Source organism: Ambystoma mexicanum, chromosome 13 (genome assembly GCF_040938575.1).
Source record: "Ambystoma mexicanum isolate Mex_15411 chromosome 13, UKY_AmexF1_1, whole genome shotgun sequence".
Lineage (NCBI taxonomy): Eukaryota > Metazoa > Chordata > Amphibia > Caudata > Ambystomatidae > Ambystoma > Ambystoma mexicanum.
The window spans coordinates 270,404,275-270,431,561 of record NC_090938.1 but is presented as its reverse complement, the minus strand read 5'-3'; the positions used below and the strand labels follow the sequence as shown (position 1 = coordinate 270,431,561).

Sequence of the window (27,287 nt, the reverse complement as noted above, 5' to 3'; positions counted from 1 at the left end):
CTAAGCATTATTTCGCACTGCCTGTTTTCCTTCCCTTTTAGGTGGACTACACATTTCGTGCATCTAACGCTTGAGACTTGTTTGTATTTGTATATATATTGTATTGGTATGGTATGTGTTGGTTTACTAGAGTTGTATTGTGATTTCTCGCTACGGTCATTGTTTTAAAGGCCTTGGAATAAATGTATATATATTTTTAATATAACACCTGCTTGGAGTAGTTTGTAAGTGTCCTTGCTTTGTGTGCTCATTGCAGGCTTTCAGTCACCCTCACCCCTCTTGAGACCTAGTCTTGACCGCCGCGATCGCTACCCTGATTGGTCTGGCTTGTCCAGAGGTTACCCTGTTCAAAGTAATTAGGTTGGCCTTCTGAACTTCTGCGCCACCAGGACAGAGTTCAGAAATCCGTCTTAACAATTAGCAATTACCCTCCCAATGATTTTGTCCAAACTCTATGGCGAGAATTTCAAATTCAGGAGGCAGAGCTCTCAAGTTGTGCTTGATATTGTTATGAGTGTCACACCAACGAGTACACCATCCAAACAAGAGTAGTTCACTGACACCATTTTTTTGTTGTACTTCTTGTATTGCATGTTCATTACAAATTACAGGAATGCAAGTTGCGGGATTAAGAGGAAACCACTACTTGTTTAAGTCACTCACACCTGCCCAGTGCCAACTTAAAATCACTGTGATCCATTTGAGCCACACTAACCACTTAATCCACCACACCATTTTTCTGACTTGTTAAAGCCCTTTGACAAATTATCCACCAAATAATACTGAAGTTCACTGATTGTGACAGAGGCTGGTTTGGAATTGAAGAGAAGGAGTGTATGATCTCATTCGGAGTTTGGCAGTAACTTGCCAGTAAATCAGCCAGATTGCTGGTAAAATCGGTTACTGTTACCTTCACTCAGTGCTGTGGATTTAGCAAGAGATTCCGAGTGGTGGTGTGGTGGTATTAGTCCCTTTTCCTTTTTTTGACTCCATAGGGATTTGGTGGGTTTACTGCGAACAGTAATTCCATCACAGTAAATCTGCATATGTTTGGCATTCACATGAAGGATTTACCTCCAGCATAATTCTGAAGGTAAATCCTCCACTTCAAGGAAAATTGGCAATAATTCCATTACCGCCAAACAAAAGAACAGTAACGGAATTACTGCCACTTTTTGGCAGCACCACCAGACTTAGAATAAGGTCCATGGTGCTTTAATTACAACACTGAAGTGCATCCAGCAGATTATTATTCATTGCTGCTAGCATAGGATATTGTGCACTGCTGAAACTGTAGTGCAGCACTGTGCTCCATTGCGCAGTAATATAGTCCTGAGTCATGCATATTCGTGCGGCTCAGGTGCAGGGATGTGTGTTTGTTCTCTGTTTGCAACACCATTGTGATTTCCCTCTCCTGACTGATGCCACTCGTGCTCCGTGTCAGGATATGTTCTGGTGGTCTGCCATAGCCCTGCTTATACCACTGCAGGCTGTACTCCGACCCCTCGTAGCTGCAGTTTAACTGAACAGGACCCCCTTCAGCAACAAACATATTTTCAGCCTGCAAGACTTTGTACTGCCCCAGAACACCTGTGAAAACAGAGAATATGTGAAGTTAATTCAAATCAAACCGTATGCCAATACCCTGTTTTGCGTGCGCCTCCGGAAGCCTAAACATAGCTAGACATGTGTGTAGATATAGTAGATGAATAAAGGCCAGAGTTATACATGCCAGGATTCTAACATGCGATTTCAAGTTAAACACTGATCTTTGAAATAAGATCACTCGCTAAGCTATCTAAGTGGCTAGCCCACTCTGAATTAGCATAGCTATGTACATTTTCATAGTACCTGGCAGCGTTGAAATGATGAGGGCGAGCACAGACATTTTGCAGGCTGGGGAATGAGGTTTTGTGGTGCTTGCATAACGTTTTGTAGCACTGCATGTTCTGCCCCCGCCCCCACACTAGCGGTGGTTTGTGGTAGACACAGAAATGATCCATCATGTCTCCTTCGGGCTCACTTGAGCTCAACAGGATGCAGACTCTCTTTCATATGCTGTGGGCCTCGACTTCGAGACAACATATCTTGGCGGGTGGGCGGTTGTGTACTTGATCTTGCCGTAATAGTGTGCTTTGAAATAAATGCCTTTTGTACTCCCACAGTTACAAGGCATCACACCTTCTTTAAATTATTGCAAGGTCACTTAGATGTGCTCACAGCGCTGCTGTGAGTGTGTCATCTCTTAGTGGTGATCAAAAGTTGCCCCGTGCACTGGGGGACTGGGTGGAATTCGGAAGTAACGGGTAATAAAACGAAATAATTTGACTGTGCATGGAAGACCTAGCGCTGCTTACAGGAACTGGTGCAAGAGCAAAAAGCACTAGGACACACATTTCCCTAGTGCCATAAACTATCTTAAAATGCATTTTTGCATGTAGGAAATATGTGCCCTAGTGCTATTCCTTGCATAAGTATGAGGTTTGCGCTACGGCAATTTTTGTCACAGTGCCACCTGCTCTTGTGCAAAGTTTCTGTAACACTGTCACAGGGGTGGTATTGTAAAAACATTGCAGCTGTGTAAGTACAATTAACAATATGGCATGGATGGTTCCGGTGCAAAAAATAAATTTGTGCAATGCATTTTTGACACGGGGCAAGGGGCAATTTTTCCCTAGTCTATTGCCTGGATGCAAAAACCGTTAATGGCAATGAGTTGTTATTTATATAGCGCTTTTGCCAAAGGGCCAGCGCTGCACATAGAACATATTTAATGATAATGATGTGTTATATAGCGCCTTTATCAGAGCAAGTATTTACTTACAATATCACCCAACCGAAATTGGTACTCATTTATCGACCTCGGAAAGATGAAAGACTGAGTTGGCGTTGCCGGGGTTCAGACCTGCAGATCACGCTCAGATCACTGCATCAAGAGTTCAACCCGCTGAGCTATCTTACCGGCAATACAATTACATATAATTATCAACCAACCTAAGTTTTTACTCATGTATTGACCTCAGAAGGATGAGGGGCTTAGTTGGCCTTAAAGGGATTCAAACCTGCGACCTGCAGATATTGCACAGATCGCAGCAGCAGACACACAACCCGTTTATTTATTTTACAGGTAAAAGAAACTGTTTTGTGCACTAGGATCACTTTCTGTCATACTGCTTTCTGCACGTGAACTAGTGCAATGTATATTCTTTGAAGGCGGAGCATATGCAGAAAAGACCAGGGCCTCTTCGTAGAAGCTTTGCATTGGATATTTGTGCAATTGTGTATGCTATTTGCACTAGCGCAAAAACTGCTCTAATCCAAATAAATATTCTTTCAATGCATTTTTTGACCAGGGCAATTGCCTGTCCTAGCACTAATGACGTTCTATATTAGAACTCGGGAAAACATTATCCTGGTGTTAAAATGCATTGAAAGAATATGTTTTTTAAACTAGCGCAATGTTACCTAGTCCAACTATCATGCAATATTCCATTTGCATCAATACAGAATTTCCGTAATGAGGCCCAAGTTATTAAATCCTGTGTGAAAGTGGAGAGTTCACGAGAGACCAGAGTGTGTGGAGCACAGAATAGGAATGATACATGGTGGAAGCTGAGGCGGAGCCAGGATTGTCTAGCAAATGGGGCCTGATGCTAATGTAGTTGGGCCCACTGCACTGACAAAAAGATCTGTAAATGCCCACACAGCGCTGCTGAGTGGGCATTTACAGATTTTGGATGGGCCTTGCCCCTCAGGCCCTACCAGAGGCCTACGCCTCTCGTTGGAAGGAAGGACACAGGCCCCTGGGGGAGAACAGGTAATACTGATGCAGGAGCTACAAAGTGTCAGGCTGTTTCTCAAGGCCAAGTGGAAGATAGTTTGACTGACATGTATAGGTAGTACTGCTGGCTCATCTCACTGCTCGGTGGTTTTCTACTGTGTCGGAAATGGGATCCCAGGATCCCACAGCATCCTTGGCTCACCTTTCACAGACATGGCCCAGAGTAGCTTAGTATTAATCAGCATGTGTTGGACAACACACAAGGTTATATGATTGTACTCAGGTGCCATAAATATCAATTACCAGCCAAATATATATAAAAAAAGAGCTCTTTAATCACTTAACAAAGACCTTAAAATTCATTAGGTAATGTAAAAAAGAAATAAAAAAGAAATATCGTCAATAAGTATGACAACATAACACAGTGTCAGAAGCTCGTTTTCCGGCTTTTGGACAAACTATTTTTAAAACCTTCATACCCATAGAGTTGTAGTTCTTGATTTAGAGGGCCTATGGCAAAAGACCATGCAGACTCATTATGAGTCTGGTGGCATATGGTAAATGGCGCCACTTTTAGCATACCGCTGAATCAGAAGTCGTTTCTAATTCCGCCAGCAGAATTAGCGCCAGAGGAAATAACTCAAACATGTGATGACATGATCCCCTGTGGAATCATAGTCAAGATACAAAATGGTATTTCTGCTGTATTACAAGTTGAGATACCACCAAAAATGGGTGGTAATTCCACCAAAAACACAGTGCAGTTACCTCCACCTGGTAGGAGGAGCTCAATGCATACAGCTGAAAATAATTAGGCCACAGGTGCACCCAATCCACTCAGGAAGCGGACATAAGGCCCACACCTGCCTCAAACACACTTTCCACCACCATGTTGCCACTAGCTGTTGCATATTTGGACATGCAGCTGTTCCTGCTCCGCATTGAGCTGCAGAGGTTGGAAGAGCAGTGTTAATGAGAATTCTCTGATTAGGCTGATTTTCCTAACCTAGTGAGTCCCCCAGCAGCTTTGCTGGATTTTTGGGGTTAATTTTTTTCTCCTGCCAAGAGTGAGACTCTTTTACCGTCACTCTTGGACATGATTTGAGTGTGTTTCTTTGGATCTAGAAGTGTTTAATGGGCTATGGGGTCTTTTACTCCATAGGGTTTCATGTGTTTTTGTGATATGTGTTACACAGCACCCTCAGTGCAGTAACACAGGGGCGTCATAGTGACCCCCCAGTATAGACTCCATACCCTGGGACTGACTACTGTCTCCCAGGGCATGTAAAGTCACCATTGACTTTACTAGTCTTAAATTCTGAGCAGAACCAGTACCAACCATCATATTGTGGACGTACTGGCTGGGGCAATTCGATTGCCCCAGGGTCTGTTAGTCGAGGGGGCACGTCTCCGTCCCCCCTGATCGAGTTTTGGCTGGTGGCAGTGGATACTACTTTTTATATTCAACCGCTAATATTTTCCCATGGGATTTCCCATTGTTTTAGGCTACTATCTTTATTTAATTATTTACGGTAGCCTCGAACATACCGCCGGTTTATTTAATTAATATTAATTCTCCGGTTGGTATTTTTTGCCAAAACTTGATTCTAAAATGGCGTTTGTGTTCTCTTCTGTGACTCCAACCCAAGTTGAGCCCTTTGTTCCACTTTTTGGCGGGCTTCTCCACAGAAGCCCTCCAAAGTGGTGCCACTATGTCTGGGGTACTTAGGAGGGGTGGAGGGGAATTTAGGCACCCTGGGCTGAGTTGCCTAGGCAACTCAAGTCGCACTCCGTCCTGATTGGCCCAAGTGGTGAGCCGGCCGGCTCACCACTTAGCATGTTTGAGTGACAGCTAGGCTGAGTGAATGGGGGTTTGCTGCATAAAAGCAGGGCTTTGGGGACTGGAACTTCAGAAGTCGCCACAGGACCTAAGAATCCGACGAGGGAGAAGCTGAGCCGACCTGCCACGACACCACCACCGGTGGAGCCCTGCTGGACTGCCTCACCACTTTTCCCAACGACAGAGGAGATCTCCCGCCGGAGAGTCTTCTTCCTTTGACTGGTGGGGATAACCAGTTTCACCGTCTTTTCGCTTTCCCGACGTACCTCGTGGCCGCCTTGTCTGTGCCAAGCACCCCGGCAACCGGGATACCACGTTTTACCACAACCGCGAGACAAAGGTACCACCTTTAACCGGAAAACTCTGCGGCTGGTTTCTGCCCTGGTAGTGCAACGACCTTCATCTTTCCTCCAAGTCGAGATCTTCTCTTCCCCTGGACGATGACGCAACTTGCACCCACTACCAGGAACAACTGCCACCGCTGGAGGATCCTTCCCACTTAAGGTACCGTGTCCCGCCTGGCTTCCCTTGCTACCGAATGTACGGGGTAGATTTAGCCCCCGGCTTTCGAACCTGGGTTAGCCTGGGACACCTTGGCTAAACTTTTCTAAGCCTCTCTAAATGCTTTTCTGAACTCTCTGCAAGACTTTCTAAGCCTAGTGTAACTGTGTGATCTTGGGCGCATTTGTGCTCTGCTCTCTCTAAGAGTGGGCCCAGCCTTTGGACTTTGGCTCACCAGTGACTTTTTGCTCTCTGCCTTGCTAACAGTGTTCTGGAATCGTAGAGTGGTGTACCTTTTCATATTCTGTCTCCCCCCCCCCTTTTTCACAAACTTATTAGAGTGCAATCTAGTTAAGCGCTCACCTCTGTATGAAAATAATTGATTTTCTAATAGGGAAAAAGGGGTGTATATATCATAATAGTAACTGTGTTTAGAATATTTTACAATAAGAGTGCTGGAGTGTTTCAACTGTGTGTTTTTAAATAAATAATTATATACTTTGATACCAAAGCTCTGGTCAGTGTTTGCTTGTATTATTGTATCTGAGTGCCTATTGAGTATACTTTGCATACTGCCTAACTCTTCTTGAGGGAAGTCTGACTGTTCAGCCACAGCTACCAGGTAAATCTGGGTGGTACAGACTGCTACCAAGTGGGTTTACTGCCAACACCTGTAGTCTTAAATCTTTTGCAGTGGTCCCTAAGGGAACTGCACAGGTTTCTGCCTAACACTGGTGGCAGCGGTGGGATTTGTATTGAGAATACACTTTAGAGTGCTTGAGGATACCTTAGTACAACTAACCACAAAGCTTAGCACTGAAAAAGTAATCTTTCTAACATGTCAACTATGGAAACTTATAGTCAAGAGTCCCTTGCTACAAAAACTGCTGATTGTTTAAGAGTATTGTGTAAGCATAAGAACCTCCTGACTAAAGGCAAGAAAATGGAGTTAATAGAAAGGTTGTTAGCTAACCAAAGTCTGGATGATGGGTCTGAGGAACCTAACATGCCAGAAAATGTAGATAACAGTATAGAAATTGATATTGATCAAAATGTTGATAATCTTGAGGAAGAGTCAGAAGAGGAGGGTGAGGCTGCTGTGACTGTCCCCCCTAGGCCCCTGTCTGCTCTACTTGCTGTACCTACTGGGCCTTTGCCAAGTCCCACACTTAGTCCTCAATATCTCGAATTAGAGAAAATGAAACTTGAACTAGAGTTCAAAAGACTGAATACTCTGGCTGAACAGAGACATCAGGAAATGAATCAAGAACTAAGGCTAAGGGAAATGGAGCTCAAGCATGAGCTAGAAATGAAGAAATTATCTGTCGAAAATGCTTCTCTCTCTGGCTCCTCCAGAAGTTCCAGTCCTAAAAGACCCCGGATGCCTAAAGAATTGGTTGGTATGTATGAGCTTAAGTTGGATGTGTTGGACTGGTTGTCTCTGTTTGAATATAATCATGGGCTCCAGAACATCACAGGAAATGACTTACTCACCTGGTTGTTCTCTAGGCTTCCCCCTGTTGCAACTGATGTGGTAATGGAGTTGGGGGAGGAGGATAGGAAAGAGTATGAATGTGTGAAACTAGCTCTGATAGCTAGATTTGGGAAGACCCCTTCCCAGTATCTTAGGAGGTTTAGGACCCTCAAAAAGAATGATGGTACCCCTTGGGCTACCTGGCTGAGTGAGTGTTTGAAAAACTTAGAGAGATGAATTAAGGGTTACAAAGTGAACACTTATGAAGGTATGAAGAATCTTTTTATGTTGGAGTCAATTTATGATGCCTGCTCTCTTGAGCTCAGACAGCACTTGGCTGATTCAAATGATTTAGATTCCAGGAGACTAGCTAAGGCTGCTGACTTGTGGGTTGCCAACAGGGCCACTCACAAGGATTCAGGGGTCACTCAGAAAAAGGATGAGGGAAAGCAGCCACCTAAAATGAATCCAGAGAATTCTAATACCTCCCATCCCAAAGAGGGCCACAAACAACAAAATAACCAGGGTAAGCCCCAGGGTAAACCGAATCAGGCTAGTGTACCTTCTGGTCAACAACCAGAATGAGGTCAGAACAAGCCACCCTTTTAGAGAGCATTTGGACAATGCTATATCTGTAAGGCTACTGACCATATCAAAGGGGATCCCAGATGCAAGGGTTAACCTGCAGGGATCAGCACAGTCTCCTTAGCCTTCACTCCTGAGGATGAAGTACAGAGGGCTAGTGCCCACTTTGAACTCTTTGCTGAAGAACCGTTGGGTCTTCAAGCAACTGTAAACTTAGAGCCTAAGGGTCTGGTTAGTCCCCAGAATAGGGTGGTGTATAACTCCCTACCTGTTAGCTCTAAGGTGTATTATGTGGACAGTGATCTTGTCAATGGTCAGGATACTCCTGCCAGGAGAGACACTGGGGCCAGCAGAACAGTAGTGGATGAAAGCTTCTTTCACCCTGAGGATGTGGCAAAAGCACGCAAAGGTCCCACTAAGATGTCTGGAGGCCCTGTCCAAATGGTTCCTATTCTACCAGCCCTTATTCAGTGTAACAACATGACAGTAAGGATCCCTGTCAGTGTTCAGACTCAGGTGCCTGGGAAGGTCCTGTTGGGGAATGACCTGAGAACTCTAGAAGTAGTGTCACATACCCCCAGGCCTCCCAGTATGGAGAACCAGAACCTAACCAAATTGGCTAGAGAGGCCACCATAAGGGACCACTCTAAGCCTGTGGGAACCTCTACTGAGACCCCCACTACAAGCCCTGGTGTTAGTAAGTTGACCTCTAACCAAGGCACATTTCAGGCTAGTACATTAGGGAAATGGGAGCCCCAACCAAGCTTCATCATTGTTCCCCCAGTTTCAGAGTCTGTGACTCCCCCTGCTTCAGAGGAAGAGGTGGATAGACCTACTGGGCCCTTACCTAGGCCTAAGAGAACTGGTAATTCTCAATGCTGGTGGAAAACCAGGAAAGTAAAAGTCTAAGGCCAAAAACCTTCAGACTGTTGGACCTTCTACTGAAGACCCCAACTCAAAACCTAGTATTAGGGGGGAAACTCCTAAAGTAGGTAAGGTTAAATCTAAGAGGAAGGGGAAGCAGGTACATTGCCTAACCCCAACCCCTCCAACCAAGAGGCCTAAAACCCAACCTGCTCCCCCAAGAGAGGTGGTGAGGAACCTTGGAGGCCCCTCTAGATCTAAGGGAATCCTTTATGAAAAAGCCTAACACAGGTTCAGAAGTTGTACCAACTTCTGAGGGACTGGTCAACCAGATCCCCTATAACTTTAAAAAGACTGATGTTCCTCAAAGGGTTTGTAGGTCATATAGCTTACAAAGGAAAACCTTTGATTGGGCCATAGAACATAGGTCAAGGTGTCACCATCAAAATGCTGATGGACTCTCTAGGATGTATGTCATCGACTAGAGGTATGAGGTTCATCCAGGAGTGGATTAAATCCTCCTGTCCCTTAGTCTAGGGGGGGGCGAGTGTTAGGGAGAATTCTCTGTTTAGGCTGAATTTCCTAACCTAGTGAGTCCCCCAGCAGCTTTGCTGGATTTTTGGGGTTTATTTTTTTCTCCTGCCAAGAGTGAGACTCTTTTACCCTCACTCTTGGACATGATTTGAGTGTGTTTCTTTGGATCTAGAAGTGTTTAATGGGCTATGGAGTCTTTTACTCCATAGGGTTTCATGTGTTTTTGTGATATTTGTTACACAGCACCCTCAGTGCAGTAACACAGGGGTGTCATAGTGACCCCCCAGTATAGACTCCATACCCTGGGACTGACTACTGTCTCCCAGGGCATGTAAAGTCAACATTGACTTTACTAGTCTTAAATTCTGAGCAGAACCAGTACCAACCATCATATTGTGGACGTACTGGCTGGGGCAATTCGATTGCCCCAGGGTCTGTTAGTCGAGGGGGCACGTCTCCGTCCCCCCTGATCGAGTTTTGGCTGGTGGCAGTGGATACTGTTGGGTGTCCTGACCCACGTTTGGACTATTAGGCTACAACATTTGGTGCTGTGGGCTTAGGAAATCCAAGATGGCCGAAAAAGCCCACATGTGCGCCAGAATCTATGAAAACCGCACAGTTGTGCACACTAAAATGGTTGCCTAACTTGCCACCCACCAGTGCGAGCAGGATGGGCCGGGGTGCCATGAGTGAAATGTGTGCCAAAGGAAAAACCGCACTTTAAAATCACCTTTTGTTTCTCTGAATGCCAGCTCAAAATGCCTATTTGCAACACATCCAAAAATCTCACTGAACACCAGCGGACATCTGGCAGAATAAAGTCTTGTGGGCATACAAAATCTGGAAAGAGGATGAGCCTAAAACAATGTTCATCACAAAACTGGCTGAGCTATGCATGTCAGCAGCCTAACTGAAACTGGATTAAAACCACCAAAATCGAAATGTTTAAATTAAATGAGTGACCTACTTTTGAGTGTCACATAGGTTGCAATTGTTTAAATGTCATAGTTTTGAACTTAGAATCAGCATTCTAGCTGCATATGTAAAAATTGTCTTGACTTAAACTGGGGAACAAAAAGTGACATTTTATCTGAAACCTGGCTTAAGGAACTGAATTCTGCCCACCAGCTACCCCCGACAGGAGTTGAGACTTGCACAAAAGCTGTGTTCCCAGGCCGACCTGCATTTTGCTGCTCCCACCAAAAGGGATATGACACTTCTCTGATTGAATTACCTGGGCTCTGCAGGAAATTGAACAAAGGCCTGTCCTGGACCCAGGCAGAGGGTTTATTAGGGTAGTCGTAAATGGCTTCCTCTTGAACAATGGGCCTTCCAGGGCCCAGGCAGATGGTTTATTGCAGGTGTCGTAAAACAGCTTCCTCTTGGCAGAAGCTGGGAGGGGCAGGGTCTCTGAGCTTGGCAGAAACTGGAAAGACTGGTTTTTGTACCATGTGACCTGAAAAGACACACCCCTGTAGCCAGAATATGGTTTTTAGAAAAAGATGAATAACTCATAGTACGGACTTGTCATAATTATTTAAATGATGCTATAATTCTTGTGATTTTTCGGTGCACATTTGAAGACGTGTTAGGACCCGGTGGTATGTTCAGGGGGGTTTTAGCAGTTAAGAGGGTATTACTTAAAATGTATGCATGTTAAAAATCTGACACTTCATCAATTAATGTCCATACTCCTTGCGCACATGTGTATACATTTGGGGTAATGTCCGATATTGCGAAACCAGTTAAAAAGTGCAAATGTCACCATTTCTGAATGCAAGCTCCCAGGAAGAGCAGATTTGGACAGAGTATACCCCATGTGACATGTGATGGGGGCATATGATTTTAAAACAATATGTACCTCTGCAAATATGTATTTGGTTCAAATCTAGATTTGTGTGCAAGTTGACAGGAGGAGTGGACTTTCTGCAGGCTGTAAAATGACATCACTCTGACACAACTTAGCTTCCCCAATCAGGGGAGAAATGAAAGCTTGGCCAATGACAAGTGGAGAGGGGTAGAGCCTAGTGATGCTGCACACACACCCATTTTCAAAACACATAAAAGCAGACAGTCAGGACAGATAGAGACCTTCAAATCCATTTGCTGCGGGACGCTCTGCCGGGAAAATCCATACTTTACCTCCATCAACCTTCAGAGAGCCAACATAGAGACTTCAATCTATCCACATCCAGAGATCCAGACTTCAAATCTATCAATATCCAGAACCAGAGAGTGACCCAGACCAGCAGAGCAGAGCTGACCCAGATCACTGTGAAGTGCCGAGACCAGACCAGAGTCCAGTCTAAAACCTGACCAGATCCGTGGCGAGGCCCATTCTATTTCTAAATATATTGTGAGTACATAGCAGAACTGTGTAGAACCAATCTCTTAGTTAAAATAATATAATTCAATCTATTTTAATCTAAGTAGAACTGCCTCCTAACTGTCACCTGTCATTTTCTAGTTGCTAGCTGTCACTTGTCTTTTTGAACTTTAAAATTTCAAATCTGAAAAACGACCTTTACCATATCGCTCATATCTCCGTGACCGTTTGTCCTAGAGACTTGCAGTAACTTTCATCTGGAAGCAGAGATCCTAGGCTGTCCTAGGACCCCAAAACGATCGTGCTAGTCCTTGTAGTTCCTCTGTAATCGCGAAAAACGCACGCGCGAATTTTGCCACGATTTGCAAATTTCTCCACGTGTGAAAACAGCAGTTTCCTTGCTAAAAATTCGTTTGCCTCTTAAGAACCATCCCTGTATCATTGCTAGAGTGAGCCTGGACTAATATTAACTAGATACCACTCACCCTGAACCTCTAGAGGGAATTAAAAGCATTTTAGCATATTTTTCACTTCATTGCCAGCACATGTAAAAGCATTTTGGGCCTGTGTTTAAAACTCCGATCTGTAGTCTAAGCTTGCTGGGGTGAACTGAATTACATTTGATTGCATTTCTGAGAACTGTGTGCTTTCCTTCCATTTCCTTGCATTGCATAAAGGGGGGAGGGGATTGCCAGAGAAAAGTGATTACATTGTTTTGTTGAAATCATATTGAGTATTTTCTGTATTGCATTTTCATTCAACATTACATCCATCTGAACTTATATAAAGTATTCTCTACCACCTTATTCTTCTGTTCCTATTCACAAGTATGCTAGTGCCAGATTCTCCGTTGTTAATCTTTATCATATCAGATTAAGTGTGATATCCAATTATTAATTTATTATAAAGTGTGATATATATATCTATTGTTTAAATTATCAAATAAACCTTTTAAACTTGCAAAACAGAACTACTTCTTGGCTCAGTGGGGTCAGGAGGATTCCAAGAGAGGGGTGTTATATAGGGGTAGTCATCCAGAACGCATGAACTGGACATAAAGATATATCAATAAGGGTTTCCATTCAGTATCCCAGACTAGGCATTGACTTAGCTGTAGTGTTGAATTGAATCCTCTTATAAATTGGGGGCTCGTCCGGGATGTTTGGGTTAGATCTACCATTTGTGCAGATTAATACAGTGTGCCAGCTGACCAGATACACATATCCGGTCGGATCACCACGCTGTGTTACGCTGTAAAGCACTCCTCAAAGGAACGCTCTTAGGAAAAGGTCTGTTTTGCAAAAATAAAATACAAACTTCTGTAAGTCAAGAAGGAACTCAAATTCTAGAATGACGACCTTAGTAGAAATGAAAATAGCCAGAGAGCACTTCTTAAATAAGTTATTTGTGAGTGGTGAGTGGACTCATCAGGACCAGACGGTCTGGTTGCAAGCAATCGCACCCCAGATCACGGAAACAGGGTCAGATATATGCAGAGATCAGGGTCCCTTACATGTGGCCCTGAGTGAACTATACATGTCTCCTAAAGCTAAGGATGAACAAGACAAGATGGTTAGGATAGCGGCGTACCTGTACCTATATATGGGAGACATGCAGGATAAATGTACTGAAAGCCAAGATCTGGCGAATAAGCGACAGATGGCGTTAGAGAAGGTCCAATCTGACCTGGTCTCTTCTGAGCAGAGGCTGCACTGAAGCCAGGAGTCAGAAAATGAGAGTAGACAGCACATCATTAAAATAAAGAAGGATATGGACATCCTGCAACAGGAAAAGGCTGACCAGGATACCAGATTTCTGGCCTTGCAGAGGGAGTACCAAGAAGGTTTGGACTCCCTACTGCAGAGCCAGAAAAAGCTGGAGCAACAATTAGACTTTAACAGGGCATGCACGGAGCAGGTAGCCACCCTGCAAAGTCATCTAGATAGAGTGAAGGCAGAGAGCAACAAGCTGATTTTGAAAGACCTGGATACCCAGGCAGAGTTTGATGAAGAACGCCAGAAAGCTGGTGCCTTTCAAAGGCAGAGGGACGACCTGGCGGCACAAATGCAGGCTCTTAGCCAGGAAAGAGACGCCTTAGGCCAGGAAGACTGCCATTTAAAAAGAAAAACAGAAGAAAATCACTTGGCCCTCCAGGGGCTGGGTGACCTCCAAAAAGAACGCCAGAACGTGTTAGAACACACCAGGAGGGTGGAGGATGCTCTGGCAAGAAAGGAGCAGGCCAATAGGGACACAGCTCAGGAGGTAACCCTCCTGCAGCAAAGACTGGCCCAGTGCTCCAGGACCAATCAGGAGGCACAGAGAGAGAATGAGGCTCTCTGCCAGCACAATGAAAGACTCCAACAACAGGTAGCGATGCAGGAGAGACTGATAGAGGCTAGTAAGGCCTTAACTGAGGAACTGAAGGCGCAGGCTCTTGCATTGCAACAGGGAGCAGGGGCGGATAGAAATGAGGTTCGCTGGGAAAGAGAAACTCCTGAGCATAACCCCAGGAGCCCTAGTACCAGAGGCCTTTATTTCTCTCAGTCCCTGGACTCTGCCACCCCCATGTCCCCTGGTGCACATGAGCACATGGCCACAGGGATGGCAGATTACTATCCAGCCAGAAGCATGGGGCTCATAGGCCAGTACCACCCAGGTATGGAGGGGCGGGCATCCGGGTATGGGCACCCAAGCACAGTGCAATTTGATGGGGAACCCCAGGTGAGTAGGCCCATTAAGGGCATCCTGAAAACCTCTGCACAGTTAGGTCAGTGGGGGGGTACCCATCAAATCCTGGCAGCAAGGAGGGATCTGAAGACTCCTCTGAGCGGTACAGGACACAGGAGACCAGGTCCCCACATTCTGCCAGCCATTCCCAGGCTCGCAGAATCCGGGAAAACCTGGAAGATCAGACAGGAACCTCTGGGAGCAGTGCCTCTGAGTCAGAGGACGAATGGACAAGGGTTACCCGAACCAAAAAGGCCAATAAGGCAAAAAGGGCCTTGATTAAGGACCCATTGAAACAGATTAAGGCAATAAGGAGTGTCATCACGCCTTATCATAAGAACGCCAACTACTCTGTTTGGGAACACTTGGAGCTCTATGAGCAAATGATGGAGACTTTTCATTTGAAGGACAGCCAAAGCTGTATCCAATATGTAAAGTGGACATTCTCCCCAGGGTACTCCAGTTTCTTTGCAGGGCTGGAGGACCAAAATCATTCCAGGTGGTCCACCTATAGGGCGGCCATATTAAAACATTTTTCTGTTCACAGAAATCCCCAAGAGGCTCGCAAGGCAGCCTACAATTTGCAGTGTGGGGAGGATCAGGCCCCACAAGAGTTTGTGCAAGAACTGAAACGTGCCTTTGCGCAGACCACCAGAAGGGTGCGCACAGACAGCAGAGAATTCGTCAATACATTTTTCCATGCCTTGCCCAAATATATAATGACCCAGCTCGTGAGAGATTTTCATGAGAAAAGATCTTTAGACTGGGTCATTGAACAGGCTACCCGGATCTATGAGGTGCAGAAGCCCATAGAAAATAAAAGCAATACCCAGAAAATTCCCAAAACCAACAGCACCCCTGCTGCTGCCAAGGTGGCAGAGGTAATGGTCACCCCCGTTTTGGATTTGGAGATAGGGGGGCCTAAAAACCTACCTGCACCTAATAATGCTAGGCCCAGAAGGTCCTCGGGCCAGTCACAGACAGGGAGCCAGGGAGGCAGCCCCACAAATGGGGTCCCTCGCTCTCCTGATTATGTAAGTCCCCGTTACAAGGGAAATCGACCCATCCTGGGTTATGTGTGGACTCCTCCAGCCCAAGGGGGGGGGTCCAGCCAAGCACCTAACCCAGGGAACCTCCCTCCTAACTTCCCACCGGAGGGCAGAAATTCTCCAAATCCTGGGCAGAACTTTTTCCCCAGGTATCCACCCAACTTTCAACCCCAAAATCCTCCACCCTTCTTTCCCCAATTCCCTGAGCCCAGACAATCGAATCCGGGAGAGGGGAGGCCAAGGGTGGAGGGGTATCCAAATCTTCCCAACCAGGGGTACTACCAAAGAAGGGATAGCTACCCTTCCCGGGAGAAAACAGGGCCCCATATCAGCCTGAGCGGGTTTCCCAGTTAGAGCGCCAGGTTCAAAACATGGCGCGGGATCTGGGTCACATACTGAGGGCTCAGCAGAACCCTCAGATCGGCATGCCGGCGCAGAACGCACCCAACTCTGGACCTGGTGCTCCAGAACAATGACGGGGGCAGCACCCTGATAACTCACCGGTTCCCAGGGAGGAGGCACAAGGGGAAGGGGGGTGTAAAGCCTTGGAGGAAGCTTCCTTCCTCACTTGTAAACAGCCCCTGGAAACCCAGGAACCGGAAACAAAATCTCTTGCCCCTGAAAGTCTGCCTCCTAAGGAGCAGAGGGGGGGTAGGAGAAACAAAAGACCCAAACAGACTCAGTTTGAGGAGGAGGTACATATCTTCCAATTTGAGGGAGAGGGATCCTCAGAGGATCCTGGGAAAAGGATCTTCTCCTTCAGAGAGGGGGGAACTCCTCCCAAAGAAAAATGGGTCCCTAGGGATGCAAATCCAGACTGGGGAGATGTGGAGACTGAGCTACCGCCGCCCACCATCTCATCCCAGAACCAACATCAAGAAAATCCCCTGGTTCAAACCCATCCTGGGGACTGCCTCCAAAAAGGGGGGGGGGCGGCCCGGAACCGGAGCCAGGGGAACCCACAATGGCTCTGATCTCCAGTTGCCAACTTTTTCTTTCAGATTCCCAAGGATCTCCACAGAATTCTGCCCAAATCTCTTCGCTAGCGATGTCCAAAACCAGAAAGTTAGCCCACCAGTTGTCCAAAAATGTGCATTATCTGTGCCCCGTTGAGGAGAAGGAGGGAAGATACTATGCCCCGGTACAAGTACAGGGGCAGGGTACAATTTTGGCACTGGTGGACCCTGGATCTCAAGCTACCCTTCTGTCCAGAAGGGCCTTTGACAAACTGAATGTAGGAAGGGGAGAGAATTACCAAATTCCTCTCACCTCTCTTCCTGGACAACTGCAGAACTTTGACGGGAAGGAAATTCCCGTTGAGGGGACTGCAGACTTGGACATTAAGATCGGGCGACACAAGGTGAAACACCCGGTCATAGTAGTGACTCCAGAGGGCACCCCTTGTTTACTGGGGAATGACCTCCTGAGGAGGTTGTCACCCTTAATAGATTGCGTAAACAAGGTCCTCTGGACCCAGACTAGCCGACCAATAAAATTAAAACAGAGTGTCAACCATGTTAGTTTAAACGGCACATGCCACATGGTTGAACAAAAATCTGACCAAGTAGAATTTCACTTCCAGAATAACCAAATTCCAGACGTGACAGTAATAGCAGTAGGACAACAGACTGGTGATGGGGGGTCCTCTCTATTTCTGAAAATCAACCTTCCTTCCAGTTTAAAGTGGTACTCCACGCTGGAAGGAAACACTCTGAAATTCTTTACAAATCCACAATCAGATATTACCACTCCTATAGTCCAGGAAGATGTGAAATCAGCTCAGAGCCTGGCTGATATTCAGCAAATTGGAGAGCAGTTGTTCATCCCTGTTCAGTTAAATGATGGGAAGGACTCTGTTCTCGCCCGAGTGTGTGTTAACAACGGTAAGAGCTTCATCAGCGAAGCCATGTTTCGCCAACTCCCAAAAGATCCAGCCATTCCCACCTTCAAAATGATAGACAAATGGGAAATGGACCTGGAAGCGCCTAATTCCAAACATCTCCTGCCAAGCAGGTGTATGCTCAAAATCTCCATTGGCAACAAGAGCATAGTCCACAATTGTTGGGTCGTGCGAGACGTCCCTGCCGCCTTTTACTTAGGCAGTGACATTCTCAATCGCTTTGCCATTAGTTTGGACCTAATAAACTTCAAAGCTTGGTCCCGATTAGCGGATAATCCCATGGGCTTTGATGATCCAGAAAAAGCATTTAGGTCAGCTCAATTGCTACCTTATGCAGTTGAAATTCAGATCAAAGAGGAAGTCACCATCCCAGAAAGGACCCGACAATTCTCCCTGGAAGTGAAAGTTAAAAGAGGACAATATCTGCAAAACCCTGATGCTTACATACATCTAAATGCTTCTCTCCAACTGCAAGGGTTAGGGGTAAACCCAACTCCATTAGTCAACATAGAACATGACACCATTCCAATAGAGGTGGATAACAGCGACTTAAAGAGTATTACTCCATAGATTTAGGTAATGAACTGTTAGGGCCAATCCCCAAGGACTGCTTTGACAGTGACAGTGATGACAATACGACACCAGACAGGATTTTTACCCGGCATGGGGGGAACTTCCTGGTGTACACTTCTTGCCCTTATGGTAAGGAAGATGTGACTTGTGACTTCAGGAGGGATGAGGTGATTTTCCAGGTCCATGAGGGCTGCCTTTCCCACCTGAAGCCTCCAGTCCAAATCAGCACTCTGACCAGGGACTTCTCCACCCAGCTGGAGGAGGCCGCTGAAATAGCCAAACCAGAAGTCTTTCCAGGCTTCAGGCAGATGGTGGAAGAGAGAGTCAACCTAGCTGATGCCTGTGTGACTCTGGAACAAAAGCAAAAGTTGAAACAAGTTTTCTTGGATTTCCAAGATCTCTTTGCGATAGACTCATATGACTGTGGTCGCACTGACATCCACACAACAACAATCCCCACGGACCCTGGCATGACTCCAGTGTTTGTGAAGCAATATCGCTTGCCTCTCGCATCAATGGAGTCCCTTACTGAAATAATTAAGAACCTTGAGTCCAGGGGAATAATCCGTCCCATCCACAGCACCTTCAATAATCCGGTGCTGGGAATATTAAAGCCAAACGGCCAGTGGAGACTCTGCGCTGACCTTAGGGAGCTCAACAAACGGGTCCATACTTCCCGATGGCCTCTGCCCTACATTGACCAAGGGCTGGCCCAGATTCAGGGGTCACAGGTATTCACTGCAATAGACCTGACCAATGGATACTGGACCGTGCCGGTCAGTAGGGAGGACCAATACAAGCTGGCTTTTACCTTTGGGGGCCAGCAGTATACATGGACCCGGACTCCCTTCGGATACCTCAACTCCGGCAATGAATTCAACATTTTCCTACATAAGGCCATGCCCGACCTGGGTGCGAGGTGTAACCTGGCTTATGTAGATGATGTCCTCATCAAAAGTTCATCTGTGGAAGAACACATAGCGGAGATCCGCTATGTTCTGACGCAGTTGAGGGCCGCCGGAGCAAAACTTTCCTTTCAGAAAGCACAGTGGTGTCGAACCCGTGTTAATTTCTTGGGGCATGAGATTACTCCTCAGGGTCTCTGTCCCCAGGAAAAGAAAGTGGAAGCCCTCCAAAAATTGAAGGACCCCACAACTCTGCGGGAACTAAGGAGCCTCCTTGGACTGACGAATTACAGCAGAAAGTTCATTGAGGGCTACGCAGAGATCACCAGACCCCTGATTCATCTCCTGAAGGGGGGGTCAAGTGGGAATGGGGTCCAGAACAAGCCGAGGCAGTAAGACAACTCAAAAGAAGCCTCTCACAAGCGCCCTGCCTAGCTTACCCTGTCAGAAACAAGGAGTTCTTCCTGGAGACGGGGTTCTCTAATACGTGCTTGACAGCAGTATTATACCAAAAGCATGACAAGGTCAATAAAGTAATCTCCTATGCGAGCAAAACTTTATCCTCTGTGGAGGAAAAATTCAACGATTGTGAGAAGGCACTCCTGGCAACGGTGTGGGCATTGAAGAATTACCGCCCGTTTATCCAGGGGGAACATATCATAGTGGAGACTCCACACCAGCCTCTGCAATATCTCCAAAGTGACAGAATCCGGGCCGGAAATGTGAGTAATTCCCGAATTACTTCCTGGATTCTGTCAATGCAAGGCTTTCCTGTGGAGGTCAGATATGGCCAAAACAAGAAGAGTCCCCTCGCGCAAGGTCTGGCTGACTTGCATGATTGTGCCAGAGAAAACTGTCTCGAGGACGAAAGTCTAAAAATCAAGGACAACACGGAGGCATACCTTAATTCCCCACACAAAGTCTTTGAAGAAGACAAGTGTGAGGGAATGCCCACTGTCTATGTGGATGGATGCTCTTACCATGTTGACAACAACGGGGAGAAAGAACTGGTGGCCGGCGTAGGGAATGCATGGGTGAAGGAGTTCCCAGAACCCTCCGCTGGATACAAAATTGGTCCCCGAAGTAGTCAGGTGGCAGAATTGATGGCTGTGCATCAGGCCATCCTCACTGCTGTCCAGCATCAACTCCACGAACTGGTCATAATCACAGATTCGGATTATGTACGGAACGGGTTCGTGGAGCACCTGGTTAATTGGAAAACCAGAGGCATGTTATGTGCTAACAACAAACCCTTGAAACATGGGAAGTTGATCCAAAACATTGATGATCTGGTCACCTCGAATGAGATGACCATCTATTGGAAGAAGATCAAGGGTCATTCCAAAGTAGAGGGACCAGACAAAACTGGAAATGACTTAGCTGATCAGCTAGCCAAAACCGGGGCCATCCAAGGGGATCTAATTGAGATTGAGTCCCTGTTGGGGGAAATCCAGGTCACTGCTATCACTAGGTCCCAGACAAATGCTCACAATGATCTTTCAATTGCACAATGGAGTAAGGAGACCCCTGATGCTGATTTGATTACCGCTCAGAAGGGGGATCCAATAATTGGTAAATTTTACCAGCACCTTGAGGACCCTGAGAACTTTCCCCTGACGGATACCGATTACACTGGGAAAGAGGACCTACGAGTGTTGATGAAATGTCCAAAAATGTTCCGAATCCAAGACGGTTTGTTGGTAAGGAAATCCAAAGCTGGCCACGATCAGTGGGTGGTTCCTACCTCATTCCGAAGCCTGATGTTAAGTCACGCCCATGATGCGGCCACCGCCGGTCATAGGGGGTTTCACACAACATTGGAAATCTTAAGAGAGGTTGCATACTGGCCACACATGGGGCAGGACCTCGACCAATACTTGAAGGGGTGTCTTGTGTGTGCACAATTTCAGCCATCATCCCTCACGCACCGTGCGCCTCTCCAAAAGAGGGGGATGACACTGCCATGGTCAGATTTACAAATCGACTTTGTAGGCCCCGTGATTCGCTCTGCTAGTGGGAATAAGTACATGTTGACTGTGACATGCTTGTTTACCAAGTGGGTGGAATGTCTCCCAGCCCCAAATTGCAAGGCAGAAACCGCAGCTGCCCTGATGATTAACCACATCTTTTCCCGTTTCGGTCTACCTCAAAGGATTGAGTCAGACAGGGGTAGCCACTTCACCAGTGAAGTAATGACAAAGATGTGGGAGATACTGGGGGTCAAAAGGAAGTTGCATATTGCTTACCGGCCAGCTTCTTCTGGGGCAGTAGAGAGATATAACCGAACCATTGTGAGCATATTAAAGAAGTTTGTGGCAGATTCTGGGCCAAGTTGGGATATCCGATTACCTCTGGTCCTAATGGCCATCAGATCTACCCCTTCATCTGCAACCAAAATGTCACCATTCGAGTTGATGACTGGGCGCAAGATGGTGCTTCCGCAGCATTTGCTCTACAGGACCCAAGAGCAGACACTAATAAATGCCTCCACAACTCATGAGTATGTAGAGAATTTAAGGAAACACCTTCAACATGCTTTTGCTTATGCTCAGCGGAATCTAAAAAGATCAGCTGATAGCATGAAGACCCACTATGACCTGAAGACTTCCAGGAAGGAATATCAGGTGGGGGACCGGGTCTATCTATACAATTTCCAAAGGAACCAGGCCAAACAGCGAAAATTTTTGCCTACATGGAAGGGACCCTTTGAGGTTATAGACAAAATCTCCCCTGTGGCCTACAAGATCCGCATCCCCAAAGGCGGTTTGGCAGAGGGGGAAGACAAGTGGGTCCACATTAACCAGTTGAAGTGTTGCCATCCCAGGCACACTCTGCAACAACTGGAGGAATCCTCTGGAATCCTAGCGGGTATTGTCTCAGACTAATTCAGTTCCAACCATAAAACATACCACATCTAGTCTCTAAAATATTGTGATTTGCATGAAACTGTCTCTTAGTTATACTGTTTTTTTTTCAAAATAAGAATGTAATGTTTCATTATGATGAAATGCATATGCTGCCCCACTATCTCAACAGTGGTGGAAAAACGTCTATGAGTAGGTATTGCCGCTTTTGCTTTATCATCCTAGGAGAGATGAAACCATGGAGAATGACCAAGAAGGACGATCCGGAGACTGGGAGCAGAAACGCGAGGGGCCCAGGGTACCGCCCAATATTCCCATCAGGACCGGCGAGGAGAACCGATCGATCCGACCTGATGGAGGAAAAGATGCTGAACTGTGCCATTTGCAGAATTGGAAGAAGATTATGCGGACAGACCAGTGTGTGGGTCAAAACCCTTGTGCACCCGACTCCCCATCGACTCAAATTCAAAGGGCAGTCACATGGGGGGATTTGTTGGGTGTCCTGACCCACGTTTGGACTATTAGGCTACAATATTTGGTGCTGTGGGCTTAGGAAATCCAAGATGGCCGAAAAAGCCCACATGTGCGCCAGAATCTATGAAAACCGCGCAATTGTGCACACTAAAATGGTTGCCTAACTTGCCACCCACCAGTGCGAGCAGGATGGGCCGGGGTGCCAAGAGTGAAATGTGTGCCAAAGGAAAAACCGCACTTTAAAATCACCTTTTGTTTCTCTGAATGCCAGCTCAAAATGCCTATTTGCAACACATCCAAAAATCTCACTGAACACCAGCGGACATCTGGCAGAATAAAGTCTTGTGGGCATACAAAATCTGGAAAGAGGATGAGCCTAAAACAATGTTCATCACAAAACTGGCTGAGCTATGCATGTCAGCAGCCTAACTGAAACTGGATTAAAACCACCAAAATCGAAATGTTTAAATTAAATGAGTGACCTACTTTTGAGTGTCACATAGGTTGCAATTGTTTAAATGTCATAGTTTTGAACTTAGAATCAGCATTCTAGCTGCATATGTAAAAATTGTCTTGACTTAAACTGGGGAACAAAAAGTGACATTTTATCTGAAACTTGGCTTAAGGAACTGAATTCTGCCCACCAGCTACCCCCGACAGGAGTTGAGACTTGCACAACAGCTGTGTTCCCAGGCCGACCTGCATTTTGCTGCTCCCACCAAAAGGGATATGACACTTCTCTGATTGAATTACCTGGGCTCTGCAGGAAATTGAACAAAGGCCTGTCCTGGACCCAGGCAGAGGGTTTATTAGGGTAGTCGTAAATGGCTTCCTCTTGAACAATGGGCCTTCCAGGGCCCAGGCAGATGGTTTATTGCAGGTGTCGTAAAACAGCTTCCTCTTGGCAGAAGCTGGGAGGGGCAGGGTCTCTGAGCTTGGCAGAAACTGGAAAGACTGGTTTCTGTACCATGTGACCTGAAAAGACACACCCCTGTAGCCAGAATATGGTTTTAGAAAAAGATGAATAACTCATAGTACGGACTTGTCATAATTATTTAAATGATGCCATAATTCTTGTGATTTTTCGGTGCACATTTGAAGACGTGTTAGGACCCGGTGGTATGTTCAGGGGGTTTTAGCAGTTAAGAGGGTATTACTTAAAATGTATGCATGTTAAAAATCGGACACTTCATCAATTAATGTCCATACTCCTTGCGCACATGTGTATAAATTTGGGGTAATGTCCGATATTGCGAAACCAGTTAAAAAGTGCAAATGTCGCCATTTCTGAATGCAAGCTCCCAGGAAGAGCAGATTTGGACAGAGTATACCCCATGTGACATGTGATGGAGGCATATGATTTTAAAACAATATGTACCTCTGCAAATATGTATTTGGTTCAAATCTAGATTTGTGTGCAAGTTGACAGGAGGAGTGGACTTTCTGCAGGTTGTAAAATGACATCACTCTGACACAATTTAGCTTCCCCAATCAGGGGAGAAATGAAAGCTTGGCCAATGACAAGTGGAGAGGGGTAGAGCCTAGTGATGCTGCACACACACCCATTTTCAAAACACATAAAAGCAGACAGTCAGGACAGATAGAGACCTTCAAATCCATTTGCTGCGGGACGCTCTGCCGGGAAAATCCATACTTTACCTCCATCAACCTTCAGAGAGCCAACATAGAGACTTCAATCTATCCACATCCAGAGATCCAGACTTCAAATCTATCAATATCCAGAACCAGAGAGTGACCCAGACCAGACCAGCAGAGCAGAGCTGACCCAGATCACTGTGAAGTGCCGAGACCAGACCAGAGTCCAGTCTAAAACCTGACCAGATCCGTGGCGAGGCCCATTCTATTTCTAAATATATTGTGAGTACATAGCAGAACTGTGTAGAACCAATCTCTTAGTTAAAATAATATAATTCAATCTATTTTAATCTAAGTAGAACTGCCTCCTAACTGTCACCTGTCATTTTCTAGTTGCTAGCTGTCACTTGTCTTTTTGAACTTTAAAATTTCAAATCTGAAAAACAACCTTTACCATATCGCTCATATCTCCGTGACCGTTTTTCCTAGAGACTTGCAGTAACTTTCATCTGGAAGCTGAGATCCTATGCTGTCCTAGGACCCCAAAACGATAGTGCTAGTCCTTGTAGTTCCTCTGTAATCGCGAAAAACGCACGCGCGAATTTTGCCGCGATTTGCAAATTTCTCCACGTGTGAAAACAGCCGTTTCCTTGCTAAAAATTCGTTTGCCTCTTAAGAACCATCCCTGTATCATTGCTAGAGTGAGCCTGGACTAATATTAACTAGATACCACTCACCCTGAACCTCTAGAGGGAATTAAAAGCATTTTAGCATATTTTTCACTTCATTGCCAGCACATGTAAAAGCATTTTGGGCCTGTGTTTAAAACTCCGATCTGTAGTCTAAGCTTGCTGGGGTGAACTGAATTACATTTGATTGCATTTCTGAGAACTGTGTGCTTGCCTTCCATTTCCTTGCATTGCATAAAGGGGGGAGGGGATTGCCAGAGAAAAGTGATTACATTGTTTTGTTGAAATCATATTGAGTATTTTCTGTATTGCATTTTCATTCAACATTACATCCATCTGAACTTATATAAAGTATTCTCTACCACCTTATTCTTCTGTTCCTATTCACAAGTGTGCCAGATTCTCCGTTGTTAATCTTTATCATATCAGATTAAGTGTGATATCCAATTATTAATTTATTATAAAGTGTGATATATATATCTATTGTTTAAATTATCAAATAAACCTTTTAAACTTGCAAAACAGAACTACTTCTTGGCTCAGTGGGGTCAGGAGGATTCCAAGAGAGGGGTGTTATATAGGGGTAGTCATCCAGAACGCATGAACTGGACATAAAGATATATCAATAAGGGTTTCCATTCAGTATCCCAGACTAGGCATTGACTTAGCTGTAGTGTTGAATTGAATCCTCTTACAATACTACTTTTTATATTCAACCGCGAATATTTTCCCATGGGATTTCACATTGTTTTAGGCTACTATCTTTATTTAATTATTTACGGTAGCCTCGAACATACCGCCGGTTTATTTAATTAATATTAATTCTCCGGTTGGTATTTTTTGCCAAAACTTGATTCTAAAATGGCGTTTGTGTTCTCTTCTGTGACTCCAACCCAAGTCGAGCCCTTTGTTCCACTTTTTGGCGGGCTTCTCCACAGAAGCCCTCCAAAGTGGTGCCACTATGTCTGGGGTACTTAGGAGGGGTGGAGGGGAATTTAGGCACCCTGGGCTGAGTTGCCTAGGCAACTCAAGTCGCACTCCGTCCTGATTGGCCCAAGTGGTGAGCCGGCCGGCTCACCACTTAGCATGTTTGAGTGACAGCTAGGCTGAGTGAATGGGGGGTTGCCGCATAAAAGCAGGGCTTTGGGGACTGGAACTTCAGAAGTCGCCACAGGACCTAAGAATCAGACGAGGGAGAAGCTGAGCCGACCTGCCACGACACCACCACCGGTGGAGCCCTGCTGGACTGCCTCACCACTTTTCCCAACGACAGAGGAGATCTCCCGCCGGAGAGTCTTCTTCCTTTGACTGGTGGGGATAACCAGTTTCACCGTCTTTTTCGCTTTCCTGACGTACCTCCTGGCCGCCTTGCCCGTGCCAAGCACCCCGGCAACCGGGATACCACGTTTTACCACGACCGTGAGACAAAGGTACCACCTATAACCGGAAAACTCTGCGGCTGGTTTCTGCCCTGGTAGTGCAACGGCCTTCATCTTTCCTCCAAGTCGAGATCTTCTCTTCCCCTGGACGACGATGCAACTTGCACCCACTACTAGGAACAACTGCCACCGCTGGAGGATCCTTCCCACTTAAGGTACCGTGTCCCGCCTGGCTTCCCTTGCTACCGACTGTACGGGGTAGATTTAGCCCCCGGCTTTCGAACCTGGGTTAGCCTGGGACACCTTGGCTAAACTTTTCTAAGCCTCTCTAAATGCTTTTCTGAACCCTCTGCAAGACTTTCTAAGCCTAGTGTAACTGTGTGATCTTGGGCGCATTTGTGCTCTGCTCTCTATAAGTGTGGGCCCAGCCTTTGGACTTTGGCTCACCAGTGACTTTTTGCTCTCTGCCTTGCTAACAGTGTTCTGGAATCGGAGAGTGGTGTACCTTTTCATATTCTGTCTTTCCCCCCCCCTTTTTCACAAACTTATTAGAGTGCAATCTAGTTAAGCGCTCACCTCTGTATGAAAATAAGTGGTGTTTTACTGTGATTTTCTAATAGGGAAAAAGGGGTGTATATATCATAATAGTAACTGTGTTTAGAATATTTTACAATAAGAGTGCTGGAGTGTTTCAACTGTGTGTTTTTAAATAAATAATTATATACTTTGATACCAAAGCTCTGGTCAGTGTTTGCTTGTATTATTGTATCTGAGTGCCTATTGAGTATACTTTGCATACTGCCTAACTCTTCTTGAGGGAAGTCTGACTGCTCAGCCACAGCTACCAGGTAAATCTGGGTGGTACAGACTGCTACCAAGTGGGTTTACTGCAAACACCTGTAGTCTTAAATCTTTTGCAGTGGCCCCTAAGGGAACTGCACAGGTTTCTGCCTAACAAGCAGCACAGGGTACAGGGGGCAGAGAGGAAAGGATGCCATGCAAGGCAAGCACATATAACCCATGTCAGGCCCTCACCCTGGACCTTGACTGATAAACAGCTAATAACCCGGTACCGGCTGAAAATGGAGATCAATGCTGAGCTGTTCATCCTGACTCAGAATGACAGAGAGCAGTATCAACATAAGATCAGCCTTACCCAAGCCGCTGAAGCTTGTGTCAATCCTACATTTCTTGGCAACTTGCACCTTCCAGCACACCGTGGGCAT

The 27,287-nt window shown here is 45.9% G+C and overlaps 1 gene segment (V, D, J or C); it reads right to left on the bottom strand.

The window, feature by feature from the left end:
• Positions 1 to 1,249: 1,249 nt before the first annotated feature.
• Positions 1,250 to 27,287, bottom strand: LOC138520324 (T cell receptor alpha variable 26-2-like). The segment is given in 2 exon segments: positions 1,250 to 1,590; positions 27,218 to 27,287. Coding segments are annotated over 2 exon segments (411 nt in total).